This window comes from Tasmannia lanceolata, unplaced genomic scaffold, assembly GCF_043159265.1.
Source record: "Tasmannia lanceolata isolate RefF3 unplaced genomic scaffold, GAP_Taslan_0.1 ptg000006l, whole genome shotgun sequence".
In the NCBI taxonomy this organism is placed as follows: domain Eukaryota; kingdom Viridiplantae; phylum Streptophyta; class Magnoliopsida; order Canellales; family Winteraceae; genus Tasmannia; species Tasmannia lanceolata.
Window position 1 is genome coordinate 50689672 of NW_027518683.1, and position 18234 is coordinate 50707905.

An 18234-nucleotide genomic window follows, 5' to 3' on the forward strand; every position below is an offset into this window, starting at 1 on the left:
AGGTGGATCCAATACCTTGTGGTTGGGTTTCTACATGGGTGCACTTTAGTTTAGCATTCCAGGTGGATCCAATAGAGTGCCCTTGTGGTTGGGTTTTTACATGGGTGCACTTTATTTTAGTATTCCACTAGGGGAGTGATGAATCGACTCCCATGTGTCTTTCTCTCTCCTCTAGGTTAGAGAGAGAAATGTGAAAATTATTAGGGAAGTCGGCCCTAATTATTATTATATGACCAAATAAAATACATTATAGATGACAGAGATGTGGATGAAGAGCACGACATATCATGATTGAGTGGGAAAGAATTTATTAGTTGTCTCAACAAATGCACTATACAATTAAATATAATTATTTTTATAATTAATATATCTGAATATCTCATTCCCAAGTTGTTGATTTGATATTCGAGGTTTAATGATTGTTGGTCACTCTAAGACAAAAAAAAGGAAGTGTAATAGGAGTTGAGACGTGTTGCCGTGCAAAGCTATGCCGAGTGTTTTCTTATTCGCATTCAGAGTTTGAGAATCCATGTGCTTCCAAATGGTTAAATAAGAATGGGTCAGATACTCAAATGTCTTGACTTGAGTCTCAACTAACATTGGGTCGGTTTTTATTTGCAGATAAGATTATTTTAAGCCATGTTTTGATGTAATTGAGATATCAAAGACACTTTAAAAGTCATTAACTATGGACTTGTTTGTTTTGGATATTGAGTCCGAAAGTGATTATTGGACTCAAAATTATGTTTGATTTTGAGCCCAGCAGTCAGTTTCGGACACATGATGGATCTAAAAATCTCAAACAAACAGAGTCTACGTGTAACGAATTAGGAATTTTTATACGGTGTCCGAACTTTGCCGCACGTATATGATAGTAAATTTTGTTTAACCCGAAAAGTGTTTAGAGTTTTGAAGAGGCGCAGAGGGTCTAATATTACCATGTTTCCGCAAGTCCACTCACGCAGGATAGCATGAAATTGATTTCGATGAGCTTGAATTGTATTTCTTCGCTATCAGTTAGCTCATAGGTCTCTACCAGTTTTGGATCATTTCAGTCATTTGTATTCCGTATCTAGTGTGTCTCAAGGCTAGGGTTGTTGGTTTTCATACTTAAATATATCATATTTCTTTACCTTTAATAAACCGGTAGGGTCTCGGCTAGTCGGCCAAACCGTTGCTTACTTACCAAAAAATTACGTACCATAGTTTCCACCACCTTACCTGAACCTCTTCCCTTTCAATATGTTATTTCTTACTCTGCTTAGCTAAACTGCTCAATTTTTCTTTCTTTCTTTCTGGTAGCACGAGGTATCTGTTCATACATGCGAGTTGTCCCATTGGAACTTGTTTAGGTCGGGTCTGATCTTTTTTTTTTTTTTAATAACCCGGAATAGATTGCGGCCCCGGGAAGGACCTCAAAATATTATATAGAATTTGCAAATTTACAAGAAGAGGGCTAATCAACTCGCCTCTAAATCAGAAACCGAAAGGGGAAAAACCAAAAACAACACATTCCCTTAATACCGCCCACCACCTAGGTCATCCTCGACCGGAGATTTGGAAGACCTAAGGCATCACATCCTGCAGCCCCACGGGCCATGGTTGGCATTCCTGACCAGCCTTGATAAATTCGATTCGATTTGGTAATAACAACTTCATTTGTGAGAGCGTCCGCAACTTTATTGCCTTCTGTGAATTGGTGTTGATGGGAGAGGCAAAGTTGATCCATGAGTAACATCATTTCCGTCCAGAAAGAGGAGATGGACCACGGGTAGCTCTCTTTCTTTGAAATGAAATCCATCAACACCTTGCTATCCGATTCTACAATGAGGTTCACTATTCCGAAAGCTTTGCATAGCCTAAGACCGTCCAAGGGCGCCCTTGCTTCTGCCACCATGTTGGTGGATATCCCATAGAAATAGGCGAAGGCAAAGATAACTTTTACTTTAGAGTCGCGTACTACTCCGCCGCCTCTTGATTCTCCCGGGTTTCCCTTTATCGCCTCGTCGATGTTAAGCTTAAAAAGACCACACACTGGTCTTTCCCACCAAATCCAGATTTCCCTGCTAATTTTTTGATTCCAAACGTCAATCTTCAAATCCTCTAAAGCAAGCCGGTCCAGCATGCTGATTTCTTTCGAGAATTTTTTGCTAGTTCTCACTGCTCTTAAATCACTCACGACTTTCTCTATAACTCAATTTATGTTGCTGATCATCTTGCCTTCCATTCTTCTCAAGTAGCGTTCATTCCATATGTGCCACGGGTCTCATCTAATGTATTTTCTATTTCATCTTGCTGTAGGTATGGTTGGTTGAGTGCATCAAGATCATTTATGCCCCTTCTTGAGAGCCTTATTCATTGAGGGAGTTCCATACTCTGTTGTTCATTTACTCCTTCCATAGGGTTGGACAATGATTTGTTTGGCTAGACGCCTTGTGGGGGTATCCATTGGACTTGTCCATGGTTGGAAACGAGATCATATCAAAGCGATATGAGTACATTAGAATTATAGTTTCAACCTACTAACGACAATTCGACTAAAGACAAGATGTGCCGATGCCCATTCCTAAGTTCTTCCCATTTGAACTTTTAAAGGCAAAGGTGGTTCATCTGATCAAGACATGTAGGGCTGAGAAAGTCACTCTGATTCCCATTCCTAAGTTCTTCCCATTTGAACTTTTGAAGGCAATCTAATCATCTCAAGTTGGGTTGAGAAAGTCACTCTGATTCGTTCCTTGACATTCATAACTTTAAAGTGTTAGACGTGGCTTTGGAGTGGACAGTTACGTGAGTATAGTTGTTCGATAATGCATCTGGGCTCAAAACACGGAAAAAGGTTGCTCAAATTTTGCATGTTTCTCTTCAGAAGGAAAAACACACAGAGAATGCCTTTCCCCAATACCTAGCAATGAAAGCAGTGAAGTATTCCTTAGGTTCTTGCCACAAACTTGTATGCTATTTTAGACTATAGTTAGCAGATTGATAAACAAATTAGAGAAGCGGAACATAAAACGGAAACGGGAAACACAGAGAAAGAATCAAGGGAAATGGGAAACGAAGAAATTATGGAAAATTGCATGAGAAATGTCCAAGGAACATATTAAAAACATTTTAGAAACGATAGAGAAACGTCAATAGAACTGCATATGAAACACAAATTAAATACGGAATATATGTTTTCGTAGTTTTAAAATTTCTTAATTCCAAAATTTTCCGGTATTTTTGCTCAAAGGTCGAGAGTGTGGTCATGGACAATAGTCTGGATTTCTATTGGCCAACAATATTCATGGACCTGATCACCCAAAATTTGGCAGTTAGCTCTGTTTTTTCTTGACGTAAAACAATTTTTACGCCCATTTTTTAGTGAAACTGGAGCATAAATGGGTGCAAATTTTACGTCGAAAAATTGTCATTACATAGGAGGGTACTATAGCCATTACAAATTGATGATTTTGTAATATTTTTTCCAAATTCAATTCCAGCTTTGAGGGACAAAAAATGTAGTAGCGCACATGTTTAAAATTTCGACTGAAATCTGAAATTTTGGACCGAAATCCAAAATTTAAATTTTCTCCATTTACCAAATTTCGGACTGAAATTTCGGTAATTTCGGTCCGAAATTTTGATTTAATGACATTATTTTTTTTTTAAAAAAGTGTTACAAAATTTCGGCCCGGAATTTGGAACCAAATTACCAAAATTTTACAGCATGGTAGAGCATGGAATATAAGATTGACTACTAATGCAATCCCAAGTCTAACATATATTCCATGTAAAATCCCAAAGTCAATATATTCCCCAGCTTTTGATTATAAGTTTGTAACCCACTTGCTTGTTAGTTGTAACTTGTAACACCTACTTAGTAAAATGATTCTCCGCCGTTGACTTTGACCCATCTTGCTTCTAACCGCGTTCCTCGCCCCGAGCTGGAATCGTGGTCCTTTAGTCAATCCCTATGAAATGACGAAATTACCCCCAATGACTTTCTTTGAAAGATAGTGTTATTTTGATATTTCGAGACACGATCAAGGCTTATTTAGGATTATTTGTTTTCCCCATTGTCCATTCCTTGCACTAATCCCTCCTTTTAAACTTCAAAATATGCTATAGCACGTTCTACCTTTTGTTTTTGTTTTTTTTTCTGTAATTTGTATTTTCAAGTAGGCACGTTGTAATTAGGTGGGCATTACTCTACTGAGAATGAATAGGTAGAAAGTACTTCAATATCAATGGTGAGGATCACTTCTATGGTCACTGGCATACACATGTAGTACAATCGAAACCATTGATCTTATAGAACATCATGAGGTGATACATGATGATTCTGGCCCTATGCAGTCGGAGCATCCTGCACGTAAAAATAAAGAACTACAAAAATCAACGGTTTAGCTTTTGTTGGCGGAGCCCTAAAGCAGGTTTGATAGATCAACGGCCTAGAACCCTCAAATGAAGATGTTCTTAATGGCATTTGGCCACACTAGTGGTCATGGATCAGACCAATGAATCCGATCATGTAGACATGACACAAGTTATAGCCCAAAGAGTGTCTTAGGAAAGAGCTTAACAACCAAATCTTTTTTAATCATTTTTCTATTCTTTTTGGGGAAGTGATAATCTGATATATTCAACCCCTTTTCTTCCATGGGCCCCCCACTACACTCTAGTCTGTTTATGAATTATGACTTGACTTTTCAGTTTTCACACTACAAGGGCGTGGCTCGGGGAAGAAAAAAGGGGAGAATATATCATTTTCCTTGTTTTTATATTATGTTCCAAATTCAGCACTATTAAGATAGGATTAGAAAAACCTAAGGGCTGACTTATTTTAATGCATGGGCCACTCAAGTGGGAGTCTCATTGATTGGATGGATGGATCAATAGAGATCCATAGATAGAGACCAATTGACTTACTCCGGAATGGTGGTGGTTGAAGGAGGGGTATTTTAGCTTCCCTTCTCCCCATAAATTGACCCCAAATGAGGTGATCTGAGTTGCTCTCTCCAATAGAGTAATTAAAAAGCGGATAAATAGTGGGTCAGGGAATTTTATCTATATAAGCTCAGCATATCGCAACGAAAATGACCAAAGCGCCTCTCTCGTAGACAATAACAAAGGGAAATGATAAATCGGCCCCTGTATGTGGCAATCAGCCCTATTAAATCCTTCTTATGTGAAGTACATAAGCCCTTCTGCAGTCATTGATACACTGCTGCTAGGTGTCCCAAGTAATGTGACAATTAGCCCCATTTAATCCTTCTTATGCGAAGTACATAAGCCCCTCTGCAGTCATTGATACACTGCTGCTGAGTGTCCCAGTAATCAAAAGGGGCGGTTATATCACTTCCAATAACAAAATATCCCTATCTCGTGGGAAAAAAAACCCAAGTACTCTTATCTCACATAAATTGAGCAAAATACCCCGATTATAACTTCATTAAAAGAGAGCTTAGACGACCGCAATAATTGGCCGTACTCAAAGCCGTACTCAAGGGCTTGCACACAGTTTACTTATCATTACTCAGCCCTTTTGAATTTTGAATACATACACAGAAGTCAAAGTCAAGGAAAAAAAAAATCAATAGCAAATTGCAAAACTCACATGTACAGCCTGCATGTTTACATTGCTTGCGCATTAGTCTCTCTTCACAAAGTCAAAATTCCATTCCTCCATAGTCACTCTTCACAAACTCAAAACTCCAATCCTCCATAAATATGCCTCTTGAACCTTAGCTCTCTTGAACTTGAGCAACAATGGCTAACCTTCTCTCTCTTCTGTTCTTACTACTTCTCTCACTTTTTGATGTCTCGGAGCCGGCCGGTAAGTTCTCATTGTTTTTGATAGGGGTGCAACTCGGGTTGATTATTAGGAATTCGGGTTGAGCTTTTACCATAAAATGGGGCTGGGTTTAGGTTGATTACAACTCATTTTTTTAGCAAAAGCTCAACCTGACCCGACCCAAGTTCCAACCCTAGTTTTTGAATCTCCCCACCCTCTTTCCTTAATTTTTGTTTTCCCAAATATTCTAGTCATTTTCATCCGTAATCACAAATATATCAGATATTTTCAGAAACATTGCAATATTTTGCATTTTTTTTATAATCAATAGAACCCCAAAATTTTGCCTAAATTCTGAAAAATCGTCATGATATCTTAATATTTTATTTTTATAATGAAAACATCACAAAATTATCCGGATATATTCACGATATCATTTGTTGTCCTATTGTTGGTCTTAAAATTTATATTTTTTATATTTTTGAAATTTTATTGTCTTGGTTTTCACCCAGTATTAACTTGGAATTTCTTAAAATCTTTATGACTATGTTTTCATCATACATGCAGTGTTCTCAAGCCTGGATTGTGGCGCTACGGAGTCATCCGTTGACGGGAACGGCATTCCATGGCTAAGCGATGTAGGCTACATCCAAAACGGCGAAATCCGAGTAGTTCCGAACGCTGGGTCAGTTTCTCTCGTGATGAGCACTCTCAGAGTATTCTCTACTAGGAAGAAGAATTGCTACTTGTTTACAGTTGACACGGGAGACCAACTCCTTGTTCGAGCGAGCTTTTATTATGGAAATTATGACAAAAAATCCTCACCCCCGACATTCGATCTTCAGTTTGACGCGAACCATTGGGCAACTGTGGTCACTTCCATAGATCAAGTTGTGGTCTATGAAGTAATATATATCGCGAATGGGACGGAGATTAGTGTATGTGTGGCCCAGACGCTGCCCAACCAGCTCCCTTTTATATCTGCAATTGAAGTAAGGAGTTTGGACTCAAGTATGTACAACCAAGTCGATGCGAATTATGCTTTGTTCCAAAGGAGTAGGGTTGCCTTTGGTGCAACTTCGATTGTGAGGTAAATATACAACTCATTTGATAATTTTACAATCTTGCAATCATGTATATATGTAGAGATAAAATCTCGTGAAAAGGTTCTTTAATTTCTCTAGTATATTTTAAGCTAAAATGCTAAATTTTTTGTTAATTGAAACGGCTCATTTGAAAACTACAATTGGAAATTTAAGATGAAGTCCAAATGATTGGCTTCAAAATTCTTTCTTTTTCGCAATGAAGTCTCCGACTTTGCTTTATTTGCAAAAACAGTGTTCTAGTTTGACAATTTACAAATAGAGTCATCACATTAGGCGAATTTTGCAAGTCGAGGTCATGCCATGATTTTTTGACAAAAATAGTCATGACAGATTTTTTTTTTTTTTTTTTTGACTTGTAAAAAGACCAAATTATCCATATACTTGCGAAAACGATCAACTCAACTCAAACCATGGATGGGTTGGGCCTACCATTTTAGACTTCATGTTTTGATGAGGTGGGACCCTTTAATGTTTCAGTAGGGTGGGTCCCACCTACTCAACTCAAACACATTCATCAGGTGGGCCCACTATTTTATCTCATGTTTGATGGGACAGGTCCCAAGATATCGGGACCCATCATTTTACACCTCATGCTTTGCTGGGAGCGTCACAGGTGTTTTGATCATTTTACAAGTTAATTTCCATCTTTTAACATATATTTACATGGAAATTTTGGTCTTTTTACTAGTCAAGATATCTACCATAAATATTGCGGAGTGATAAATCGACCCCCATATATCTTATATCGACTCTCTCTCTCTCTAACCCAGAGGAGAGAGAAAGAGACATAGGGGGTTGAATTAAGATATTTGGGGGTCGATTTATCACTGCCCTAAATATTTTGGCCACTAACTTATGAAATAACGTGATTTTCAAAATTCCCTCAAATGTGATGACTATTTGCAAATTGTCAAACTAGAAGACTCTGTTTTGCAAATAAAGCAAAGTACGAGACTTCTTTTGCAAAAACCCCAATCATGATGTTCACTTCAAAATACATCTTGTAAATGTTTCTATATATGGTGATTTTGTAGATTCCCAGATGATGCTTATGATCGGATTTGGGTTCCGGCCGTAGTATCGAACGGATTAACCGCAATTGCAAGTGACACATCAATCATGAATGCAGATGTTCCCGATAAGCCTCCGATACCAGTATTACAGAATGCAGTGACACCCGCAGAATCATCTTCCTCAATAATTCTACTCACTAATCTTCCTTCAACCCCAATTCCCATCTATATAACTATGTACTTTGCCGAGATGTCTCAGTTGGATCCAACAGCAAACCGATCTTTTGAAATATATGCCGACAATCAGCAAACCTCTGCGCCTATAATCCCTCAATATCAAGTTGCTACGGAGTTTACCTTCACAAACTCGACAGCGTCTTCAAACACGACAATTGCTTTGGTGGCCACCTCGGACTCGACTCTTCCTCCAATTATTAGTGCCATGGAGGTCTACGTTGTCGGTCCACTCAGCAATGGAACCGATGGTAACGATGGTGAGTCTACTATTCTGTATTATATATGTTGCATCAGTATGGGTACGAGTGTTGGAATCCGACATGGATATCCTATGTCGGATTTGGCAAACCTCAGAAAGAAATATTCTTAGAATTTGGTGTTTTCTTTTCTGTTCTTGTCGAACAGTTCAAGCGTTGGTTTCATTACAAAATGCTTTTGCTATGCTCCAAGAATGGAGTGGTGACCCTTGTCTTCCAGCCACATTTACCTGGGACTGGGTGGCTTGTAGCTCTGACAATTCCCCTCGAATTACAGCTCTGTAAGTTTTCCTTTTATAGCATACAATTTAGATCAAGCTGGTTTTATTATGTGAAAAACCTATCTACTGTTTGAAATAAATTTTTTATCTAGATTGAGTAATTTGTTAACTTGAATCATGGATTAGAGGCGCATTACAAAGCCCACTTCTTGAAGATAGTTGGAGTCATCTCAATCTGATCTCTAGAGGCATGTTTGGTAATAATGAAAAACCGTTCGATGGAAAAGAAATCCCTCAGACAGTGGAAATTTGCTACCTCAACTTTGGGTTTTTCCCCTGTTTTTCATGCCCTCCTCACTCTCAAGTCTCCCCTCTACACCTGTCTCTCATAATTGGAACCACTAATAAACTTACCCTAGATGTGCAATATGAGTTGGGTGTACTTGAGTCTCCTTTGGAAATGATTTTTTTATTAAAAAACTTCCAGCAACTACCTCCCTACCTTACCATTCCAAAAAAAATAAAAATAAATCTTCCTACCTACCTTGTAACATAAATCTTATCTATTCTAAGTTTAGATTGTTGTGTTTGAATAAAAATATCTATATTAATGGTGATTTGTAGGTATCTCAATGGCCTTGGATTAGTTGGGACTCTGCCAGACTTCAGTACTTTAGATGCTCTTCAAACAATGTAAGAGAAACAGAACTGCAATGCAAACTATCTAAAATTCTATTGATTTTTGTTGTTTTCATCTCATACTTCTATTGATTGCAGAGACGCCCACAATAACAGCTTAAATGGTAGCATTCCAGATTTCCTAGGCTCTCTCCCCAACCTAAAAGAGCTGTTAGTTTTCCTGATAAAACTCAATCCCTACATCATCTTTCATGGGTTACTGATATATAAATAAATTTGTACCAAAACTAACGAAGGAATTTCATATTTCATTTCATTATAGGAACTTGGCAGATAACGATTTTAGTGGACCCATACCGTCGTCCATATCGAATAATAATAATATCAAATTGGAGTAAGCAAATCTGTTCTGAAACTCTTGTTTCCTTTTTTCTCTTTGATGGTAATACTATGTTTATATGTTCATTATATTTCCTTAAAAAAAACAATTGTAGGATTTCTGGCAATCCGAATTTGTGTGTTTCTGGCAAGCCATGTACAACTTCCAACACCGGAACTTCACCTCGGACTTCATCTGGGACTTCAACAGGAGGTGCTTCAACTGGAAAGAAGAGTAGCAACCTACCAGTAATACTTGGTTCAACAATTCCATCTTTCTTAATCTTCTGGGCTATTGTGGGACTTCTGGTGATCACCCATCAAAGAAGAAAATCAGCAGCAATTGCCGCAATTAGTACAGGTCAGAACCATATTGAAAATGGATTTTTCTATTGAAATACATAAATTTCTTAAACTTTATTCCATATATTTCCCTTAGAAAATCCCATGGAGAAACATGATGACTTGATTCAATTTTTTGTCAATTGGAGTCTATTGGTCTGTGTTTTGATTCGAATCGTTGAGTATTAATACCATGGAACATGGTGATACAGGTGTTCTGAAACTCCGAAATGCTTAACATTCTCCCGAGAATGAGTCATACTATAGTCACAAATATCTCTGATATTTTAGAAAATATTGCAATATTTTATGATTTTTTATAAACTCAACTCAACTTAACTAAGCCTTTGTCTTAAACAGTTAAACTAGTTGGGGTCGGTTATGATTTTTTTTTAAAAAGACAAAATTACAATTTTTTTCGAGATTATGAAAAATCACTGAGATATCTCCATATTTATTTTTATCGTAGGAATATCACAGAAGTATCCCAATAGATCCACGATTTTACTTGTTTTCCCTATCTTGTTTTGAAACTTTATGTTTATATATATTTTAAAATTTTATTTACATCTTTTCCTGTTATAAACCTGAAAATAACCAAAAATTTTAAAAATTTCCATGATACCCGCTTCCTGGAAAATTTCCTAGACAGATATTTGTGTGACGAAGAGTCACACTGTGAAAGTTACCGATGCCTTTTGATTTCTCATAGTATCATTCATCATCTCTGGATGTGGTTTGCATTGAGATAAAATCACATTATATCAAGTAATTGCTAATTATCTTTTATTATCTGTGTTAGTTCTAAGATTTTGTGTTTCATCTCCTTTCTTCAAACAGGTGGACTAGGTAAGCCTAATGGCCCACCACAACCAATGCCGACAGGCTTCGCCGCCCATATGAACGGACACAGCACAAACAACGATATCAAGGTAGAAATAGCCGAGCAAATCGGATCAGAATTCGCCGATTTAATGGAAGAGCAGGCACAAGCAGAAAACAACAACACAAATGCCTAGTCTCTCTATCTCTTTATTTATACAAGTTCGAAATTCAATTTAACTATGTATTTTTTTCATTTATTTCTTCTACCCCATCGAAAGCCCTTGACTAGGATTCAACACTAATAGGGTATAAGGCATAACTCATTGCCACATGCTTTAGTTGCCTAGTTGTTTCCAACTTTACCTATAAAGGGTTGTCATAATTAATTTATTGCCCTCATTTTTTATCCACTTTCATTCTTTAATATAATATAAATAAAGAGGGAATTGCTAGGTCTCCATTCATGAGGTGGCTGGTCTCACATGCGACAGACCAGTCACGAAATGCCTTTTGCGATGGACCCTAGCAAATCCCAAATAAAGAACGGCAGGAGCTCGCACACTGGGCCGCCCTTTTTTCATTCTTTAATATAAATACTTAGCCCCAAACCCAATTAGGATTATGAAATTGCATTACAAAAACAATACCACTTTTATTTTATCAGAACGAAAGAGAAGCAAACCTTCACTGTCACTTTCAATGGATTCAAAAACAACCTCTCAGACATGAGAATCACCCTTTTATGATAGTATAGAATTATATTAATGGAAGAGATTTGCTAGGGTCCATCGCAGAAGGCATTTCACGGATGGTCTGTCGCATGTCAGCCTAGCCACCTCGTGAATGGAGACAGGCATTTTGCGGCTGGTCTATCGCATGTGAGAGTAGCCACCTCGTGAATGGAGACAACTCCATTCACGAGGTGGCTGGTCTGACATGCGACAAACCATCCACGAAATGCCTTTTGCGATGGACGCTAGCAATTCCCATGGAAGAAAAGAAGGGGGGGAGGGAGAAGATAACCCTGACCGAGATGGTCAACACAGAGTGTGGACAAGAACAAAAGTTAAAACAATAAAGAAACCAAAATCCCAACGGAGGAAGAAGATAAAAAATCTCTAAAGATGCCATCCAAACACCTGCCCGGTCTAATCTATCAGCATCACTATTTGCCAATCTCCTGACATATTGGAATAACACTGGGAAATCAACCTCTTTATCTATCATGAAGCATACAGAGAAATCCACCAATATCACTTTGTATCTGTAAAACTTATAAATGGAAACTACCTATTGTGGAGAGATCACACGGAATCCCTCTTGATCAGCACCCATCTTATTGGGTATGTGGATGGATCGCTTCTCATGCCCTCCATCTCTATCTCGTACGTCTAATTACCAAGCTATCTAACCAAATCAAAATTAACTACATCAAATGTCCAAGATGGCCAATACATAGTGTGGACAAGAAGAACAAAAGCTAGAGCAATTAAGAAACCAAAATCCCCACGGAGGAAGAAAATAAAAAAATCTCTAAAGATGCCATCCAACACCTGCCCGGTCTAATCTATCAGCATCACTATTTGCCGATCTCCTGACATATTAGAATAACACCGGGAAATCCACCACTTTATCTATCATGAAGCATACAGAGAAATCCACCAATATCACTTTGTATCTGTAAAACTTATAAATGGAACTACCTATTGTGGAGAGATCATGCCCTCCATCTCCATCTCGTACGTCTGAAAACCAAGCTATCTAACCAAATCAAAATTAACTACATCAAACGTCCAATAATTGATCACTATCGAAAGTTGCATTAATGCAACTCTCTTTGAAAGCCTTTCTTCACAAACTCTTGAAACACCGACTTCCAATTAAACTCCCCTTCATCAAGCTACTTGGTCAACTCCTGGGGCATGAACAACGCCACAATCAGATCCAGTCACAAACATCAACTCTGATCACTGAATTTAATTTTTTCTATTATTGATCATTATTTTAGAGTGGAATAAAATAATTAGATCCAAGCACTTGCTTTGGAATTGGTGGAAGAACATCGACAGTTTGTGGAAGGATTGAACAAAATCAGCATGGCATTCGAGAAGTCCTGCACGATGAAAAAGAAACGGCGAAATGGAAAAAGAGGAGAAAAGAAGGTGGAAAGAAGGCAAATAGAAGAAAGAAAAATACAAAAAAGAAAGGCATCAATAATTTGAAGTATTGTCGAGTTCGACGAGTTTGCTGCTTGAAATTCTGTTGTTCATCTCAAACTGTCCAATTCCAGAGTGAAGATCCTCGCATATAACCACCAGTGCATCAACATCCAAATCATTTTTTAAAAAAAAAATACAATGAAGGAGCTTTGATGAATGGCCCAATGGGACTAGTTTTAAAATGAAGCCGCCTAAACTCTTGATGACGACATGCATAATTATGCCTAATTGCTAGACGAGGGGAGGAAGAAAGGGACCCAATACCTCATTTTCCACCTACCAATGCTTAATCTTCAACCTTAAGGACAAGGTTGATTTCAAGGCGGGTGGAATGTTAGGTGCCTAGATGGATCCTGCTTGGAGTGGAAAAAATTAATTAGATATTATAGTGAATAAGATCATATCTTACCAAATTTGATATATCTAGTTGTTATGTTAGCTTAGGATACCTACTTTAGATTAGATAATCTTTATTTGGCTATTTCTATTCTTATCATAAAATCTTTCTATGTTATCACGTGCGCGCATGCATTAAGGTGGAGCTGGTTGTCCCATGTATAGATAAGGGACGAATTTATCATTTCCCTTTGCAAATAGAGTCATCACGTTTCAGTTAATTTTGTGGATCTAAGTCATGCCATCAATTTGTGACCAAAATACCCATGGTAGATCTTTTTGACTCAAAAGACCTGAATGTCCTTATATGTCAAAAGATGAAAATTAATTTGTAGAAGACTGAAATACCTGTACTATAATGTGAAAAGATGCTCATTGATATGTTTTGATAGGGTGGGTCCCACCAACTCAGTTCGATCCCATACATAGGGTGGGGCCCACCATTTTGCCTCATGATTTGATGGTAGTAGGTCCCACATCTACGCCTGAGCCCATGTTTATGGTCTGGATCACAATTTTACACATCATGTTTTGATGGGGTGCGTCCATTTTTTTTATATCCATACCTAAAAAAGCTGGTATATATAGAAATGATATTCCATCACCCTTGAGTCAAAAACTCATCATAGACTGTCATGGGTATTTTGGTCTTTGAATGAGGTAATTTTCTGTCTTTTCATGTACAAAGACATTTTGGGCCTTTTCAGTGAGTCAAGAAAAAAAATGTAGCGTGGATATTTTGGTCACAAATTGATGTCATGACATGATACGCAAAATTTTCTCAAACGTGATGAGTTTGTTTTAAGAGTTTTTATAGTCAAACTAGGAAGACTCTGTTTTTTCAAATAAAGTAAAGTGGGATTTACTAGGAACCATGGTAGAAAGCATTTTGCGGACAGCCTAGTGCATGAGAGAGCAGCCACCTCAGAGAATAAGACAAAATCTGGTGAAAAGTGAGCCTATGTGGTTGCTCTCTCATGCAACAGGCGGTCTGTGAAATTACTTCTGTGATGGTCCCTAGCAAATCCCAAGTAAAGTAGAAGACCAAACAGCCCTGGATTTTAAATGCATAATCAAACAGTGAAAACATCTGTGAATCATGGTTATCCGCAGACCAAACTGCCGCGGAAGGATATAGGAAATATGACGAAATTAAATTTACATGGATAAGCGAACAACAAAAAGTAACAATAGGAGCACAGCCATTTTCCCATCCAAACGAACACGGCTATTCTCCTCAATCATGCTTAAAGAGACTGCAACTAATTTCCATAAAATGTTAATTCTTAGAGTTGGTGCGGAAAGCATGGAAATCTTCAAATGGGCAGTGGGGAAATAAGTGGATAAAATAGAGGAAGAACGTTTTTCTTGTTTGGCGGAAGGTACCAAGGTCATAATCTTAATTTTGTAATTAACAACTGGCTTGGCTTTCATCGGTCACGGTCATAATTATTTCCTCTAGGGTTCCCCTTCCCCCAATTTGTATGACAACCCTAGTCTTTTTTTTTTTTTTTTTTTAGGTAAGAGACAATCCTAGTCATTTGCACTGAAATGGGAATAAAAATAGAAAAAAAAAAAAAAAAACTGGATGACTCGTAGGTCCACCCAGCCCATATTGGTGGGGTCTGGGTTCACAAAATAGTGACCCGTAAGATTCCGGGTCATTTGTGACCTGGCTCGTACCACCTGGACCTGTACGGGTTGGGTGAAACCCGGCCGACCCCCCCGTTTGCCAGGTCTAGCCTTCAAAATCTTCAAAATAGGATGATCCTAATCATCCAATTTGTGGGGTTCAACATGGAAGCAAAGATTTCGCAAAAGAAAAGTGAATGGATGTGGATGGGCTTAAAAGAACTTGGATACCTCCCCTTAACATATAGCTTTTAAGGGTGATGTCTACCCCCCACAAGCGGTATGAAAGGCGGGGCATGGTATCTCCCGTGTAACCTTGAGGTCCAAGGATGGGTCCCAACAAGTTGTACATGGTGTGGTAATTTCTGTGTACCCGGAGAATGGAAAAAAGCCCTCGGGAAATATCATGGTAAACCCGGAGTCAATGGAGGATGGAGAAAATACATCAGGGAAGATCTAGTAGTTCTTACATTGCTCCTGCGTGGAGAGGTGAGATTGTGTACGTTACTTCCACGTGGCGGGGAGGATTGTTGGAGGTTCCACACAAAAGCAAAGATCCCACATCGGAAAAGTCAACGGATGTGGATGGCCTTACAAAGACTTGGGCACCCTCCCCTTGAGAGCTAGCTTTTATGGGTGAGTTCTACCTAGGTCCCAACACAATTGTTGAACCCAAGGTACTTGTTAAGAAAAATGCTAATTGTCCACAAAGAAAGAAAACCCTTGCAGGTTTCTGAAAACGTAAAAAATAAGATGAAATGATATTGTTGAAGATTTGAGGGATTTAGTCGTATAAATAACGGAAGTTTGATTAAATTTAGGTTAGTGTGTGATATGTAGCCAGATCTGTGGAGGAGATGAAGAGCACATCAGGCTACACATTCCCCGATGGGGTCTGGCATATTCTTGGGGGCATCAAAGAAACAAGAAACAGTGGCAGCATGCAGCTGGTTCAGCATATCGAAGTGATATGGCTAAGGAGAATATTGAAGACACGTACGGGTGAGCAGTACAATGAAGTTACATAAATATTCTTTACAACAAATCAGCTACCCGCTTAATGGATAACCACTTGCTACCAATGGGGAATTGATTTCTATCTCAAATCGGGGTGATTGGATTTTGGATATGCACCAATGGAGGTATTGGTAGATCAATAATATTTATAAATACTTGTTTTGGTCGAGAGTTATATAAATACTTGACATGGGGTGTATACTGTGTGATATGTGAGTTTTTGATATAGAATGCGAGAAAATGAAATATTGCATGTAACATCGATGATTAAATCCAACAAATATATTCAGTTAAATGAACTTGATCTATAGATTTAAAATAATTAAATGTGAATGATCAATAAACCCAATATGGATTAATGATTAAAAGGTATATATCCAATATATTTAATAAGTGCGTAAGTGATGATCTACTTGAAATTCAAGTAAGGATCTAATGAATAAAATGAGTAAGCATGAAAATATCAAAAGAAAGGATTAGATCTTCCCTGATCCGCATGATTGATCAGTTCAATCATTGATGACGGATCATTCGTGAGCGAACGGAGAAGTGATGTGGGCCGCAGAGGTCCTATGTGAGGATCATGTGGACGAATGCCAGCAATGCCTATGTGTGAGAAAATTTAAATATCTTGCTAAATAATGGGAAAGAAATAATTAATAAAAGGAGAAAGGTAGTAAAGGTTGGAATATGGAATTTAAAATAAAATAAAATTAAGAGTGCGCTACGTTAAAATGGGAAAGGTGTGACTTCAACGAAATTAGAGTAGCATTTTATACCTAAGGTGTTGGAAATTAATCTTGACCACTAGATCTTGATCATCTATCAACTTTACTTTCTTGGGACTTAAGTTACTTGACTTTCATGAGACTTAAGTTACCTACTTTCTTGAGACTTAAGTTACTTACTTAGCTTGGAAGACAAGTCTTGACCACTTTGGAATTATGTAATGTTTTTATTTTTCATGTGATAGTGTGTTAGTTGTGCTTGGAAAAGCTAATAGTAATTAAGAAAAGTTAATTTCGGATTTGTAAGGTAGGCCAAGTTTTAGTCCATGTATCTTCTTCATATGTAAGAGTTTTTAGTGAAATTTGAAGGGTTTTGAGTAATACAACAACTTGGGTTACTTTCTTTGTGTTTTTGGTATCAAGAGAACAATCTTCTTTTCTAGAAAACTCATCTTCTCCCTCAAACCACGTTGGTTTCATTCCAACAAAGTAGTATAAGAGCCAAGGGCGTGGTAACCCCGGTCCGCTTCGAAAACCCTGGTGTAGAATCTCGTGGTTCCCACATTACCACCACATGGAGGGGAGAGATTGTCCACGTTGCTTCCCCGTGGAGGGGGAGATTGTTGGGGTTCCACGCAAAAGCAAATAGTCCCAAATCGGTAAAGTGAAATGGATGGGGATGGGTTATAACGGAATGTGCACCCTCCCTCTAATAGCTAGCTTTTAGGGGCGAGTTTTACCCGATTAGATTCCCTACAAAGTGGTATCAGAGCATAGGTTGAAGGTTGATCATGGCTTCCAATATGTTGCAACCTCAACTTCCTCGATTCAATGGAAAGAACTACAACCAATGGAGCATTCAAATGAAGATTTTCTATGGATCTCAAGATCTATGGGATATTGTTGAGAATGGCGTTGAAGAACCGGAGGATCAAGCGGCTCTCACTTCACAACAACTCAATGAGTTGAAGGACAATCGAAAGAAGGACAAGAAGGCTTTATTTTTTATCTATCAAGCGGTGGATAAAGTCATCTTTGAACAAATTTTATCGGTGACTTCGGCAAAAGAAGCATGTGATACATTCTATACATCATACAAAAGAGAAGACAAAGTAAAGTTGGTAAGATTACAAACCCTTAGATGTGAGTTTGATGCATTAAGGATGGAGGATTCGGAATCGGTTGAAGATTTTTACGATTGTGTTATTTCTCTTGTGAATCAATTGAGAGTACATGGTGAAGATATTCAAGATTGAAGGATTGTGGAGAAAATACTTAGAAGTTTGACTCGAAAATTTGAGTATATTGTTGTTGCAATTGAAGGATCAAAGGATTTAGCTACTTTATCCTTAGAAAGTTTGTTAGGATCGCTCCAATCCCATGAACTATGAATGAAGCAATTTGATTCTTCTCCTTTAGAACAAGCTTTTCAAACTCAAGTCTCTTTT

At 38.0% G+C, this 18234-nt stretch overlaps 1 protein-coding gene across 1 annotated transcript; it reads left to right on the plus strand.

Moving 5' to 3' along the window:
* Positions 1–5694: 5694 nt before the first annotated feature.
* LOC143878694 (uncharacterized protein At1g24485-like) lies at positions 5695–10988 on the plus strand. Its single transcript, XM_077380947.1, has 9 exons — positions 5695–5818; positions 6344–6866; positions 7917–8389; positions 8538–8670; positions 9235–9303; positions 9388–9459; positions 9572–9643; positions 9744–9988; positions 10810–10988. The coding sequence occupies exons 1-9, from the start codon at positions 5752–5754 to the stop codon at positions 10986–10988; spliced, it is 1833 nt and encodes a 610-aa protein (XP_077237062.1). The 5' UTR covers positions 5695–5751.
* Positions 10989–18234: the final 7246 nt, after the last annotated feature.

Excerpts from the sequence above, each read along its gene's own strand:
- LOC143878694 (XM_077380947.1), top strand. The coding sequence starts at position 5,752 with ATGGCTAACCTTCTCTCTCTTCTGTTCTTACTACTTCTCTCACTTTTT. Across the intron at positions 8,390-8,537 it reads TGGAACCGATGGTAACGATG|TTCAAGCGTTGGTTTCATTA; the intron begins GTGAGTCTACTA and ends CTTGTCGAACAG. Across the intron at positions 8,671-9,234 it reads TCCCCTCGAATTACAGCTCT|GTATCTCAATGGCCTTGGAT; the intron begins GTAAGTTTTCCT and ends GGTGATTTGTAG.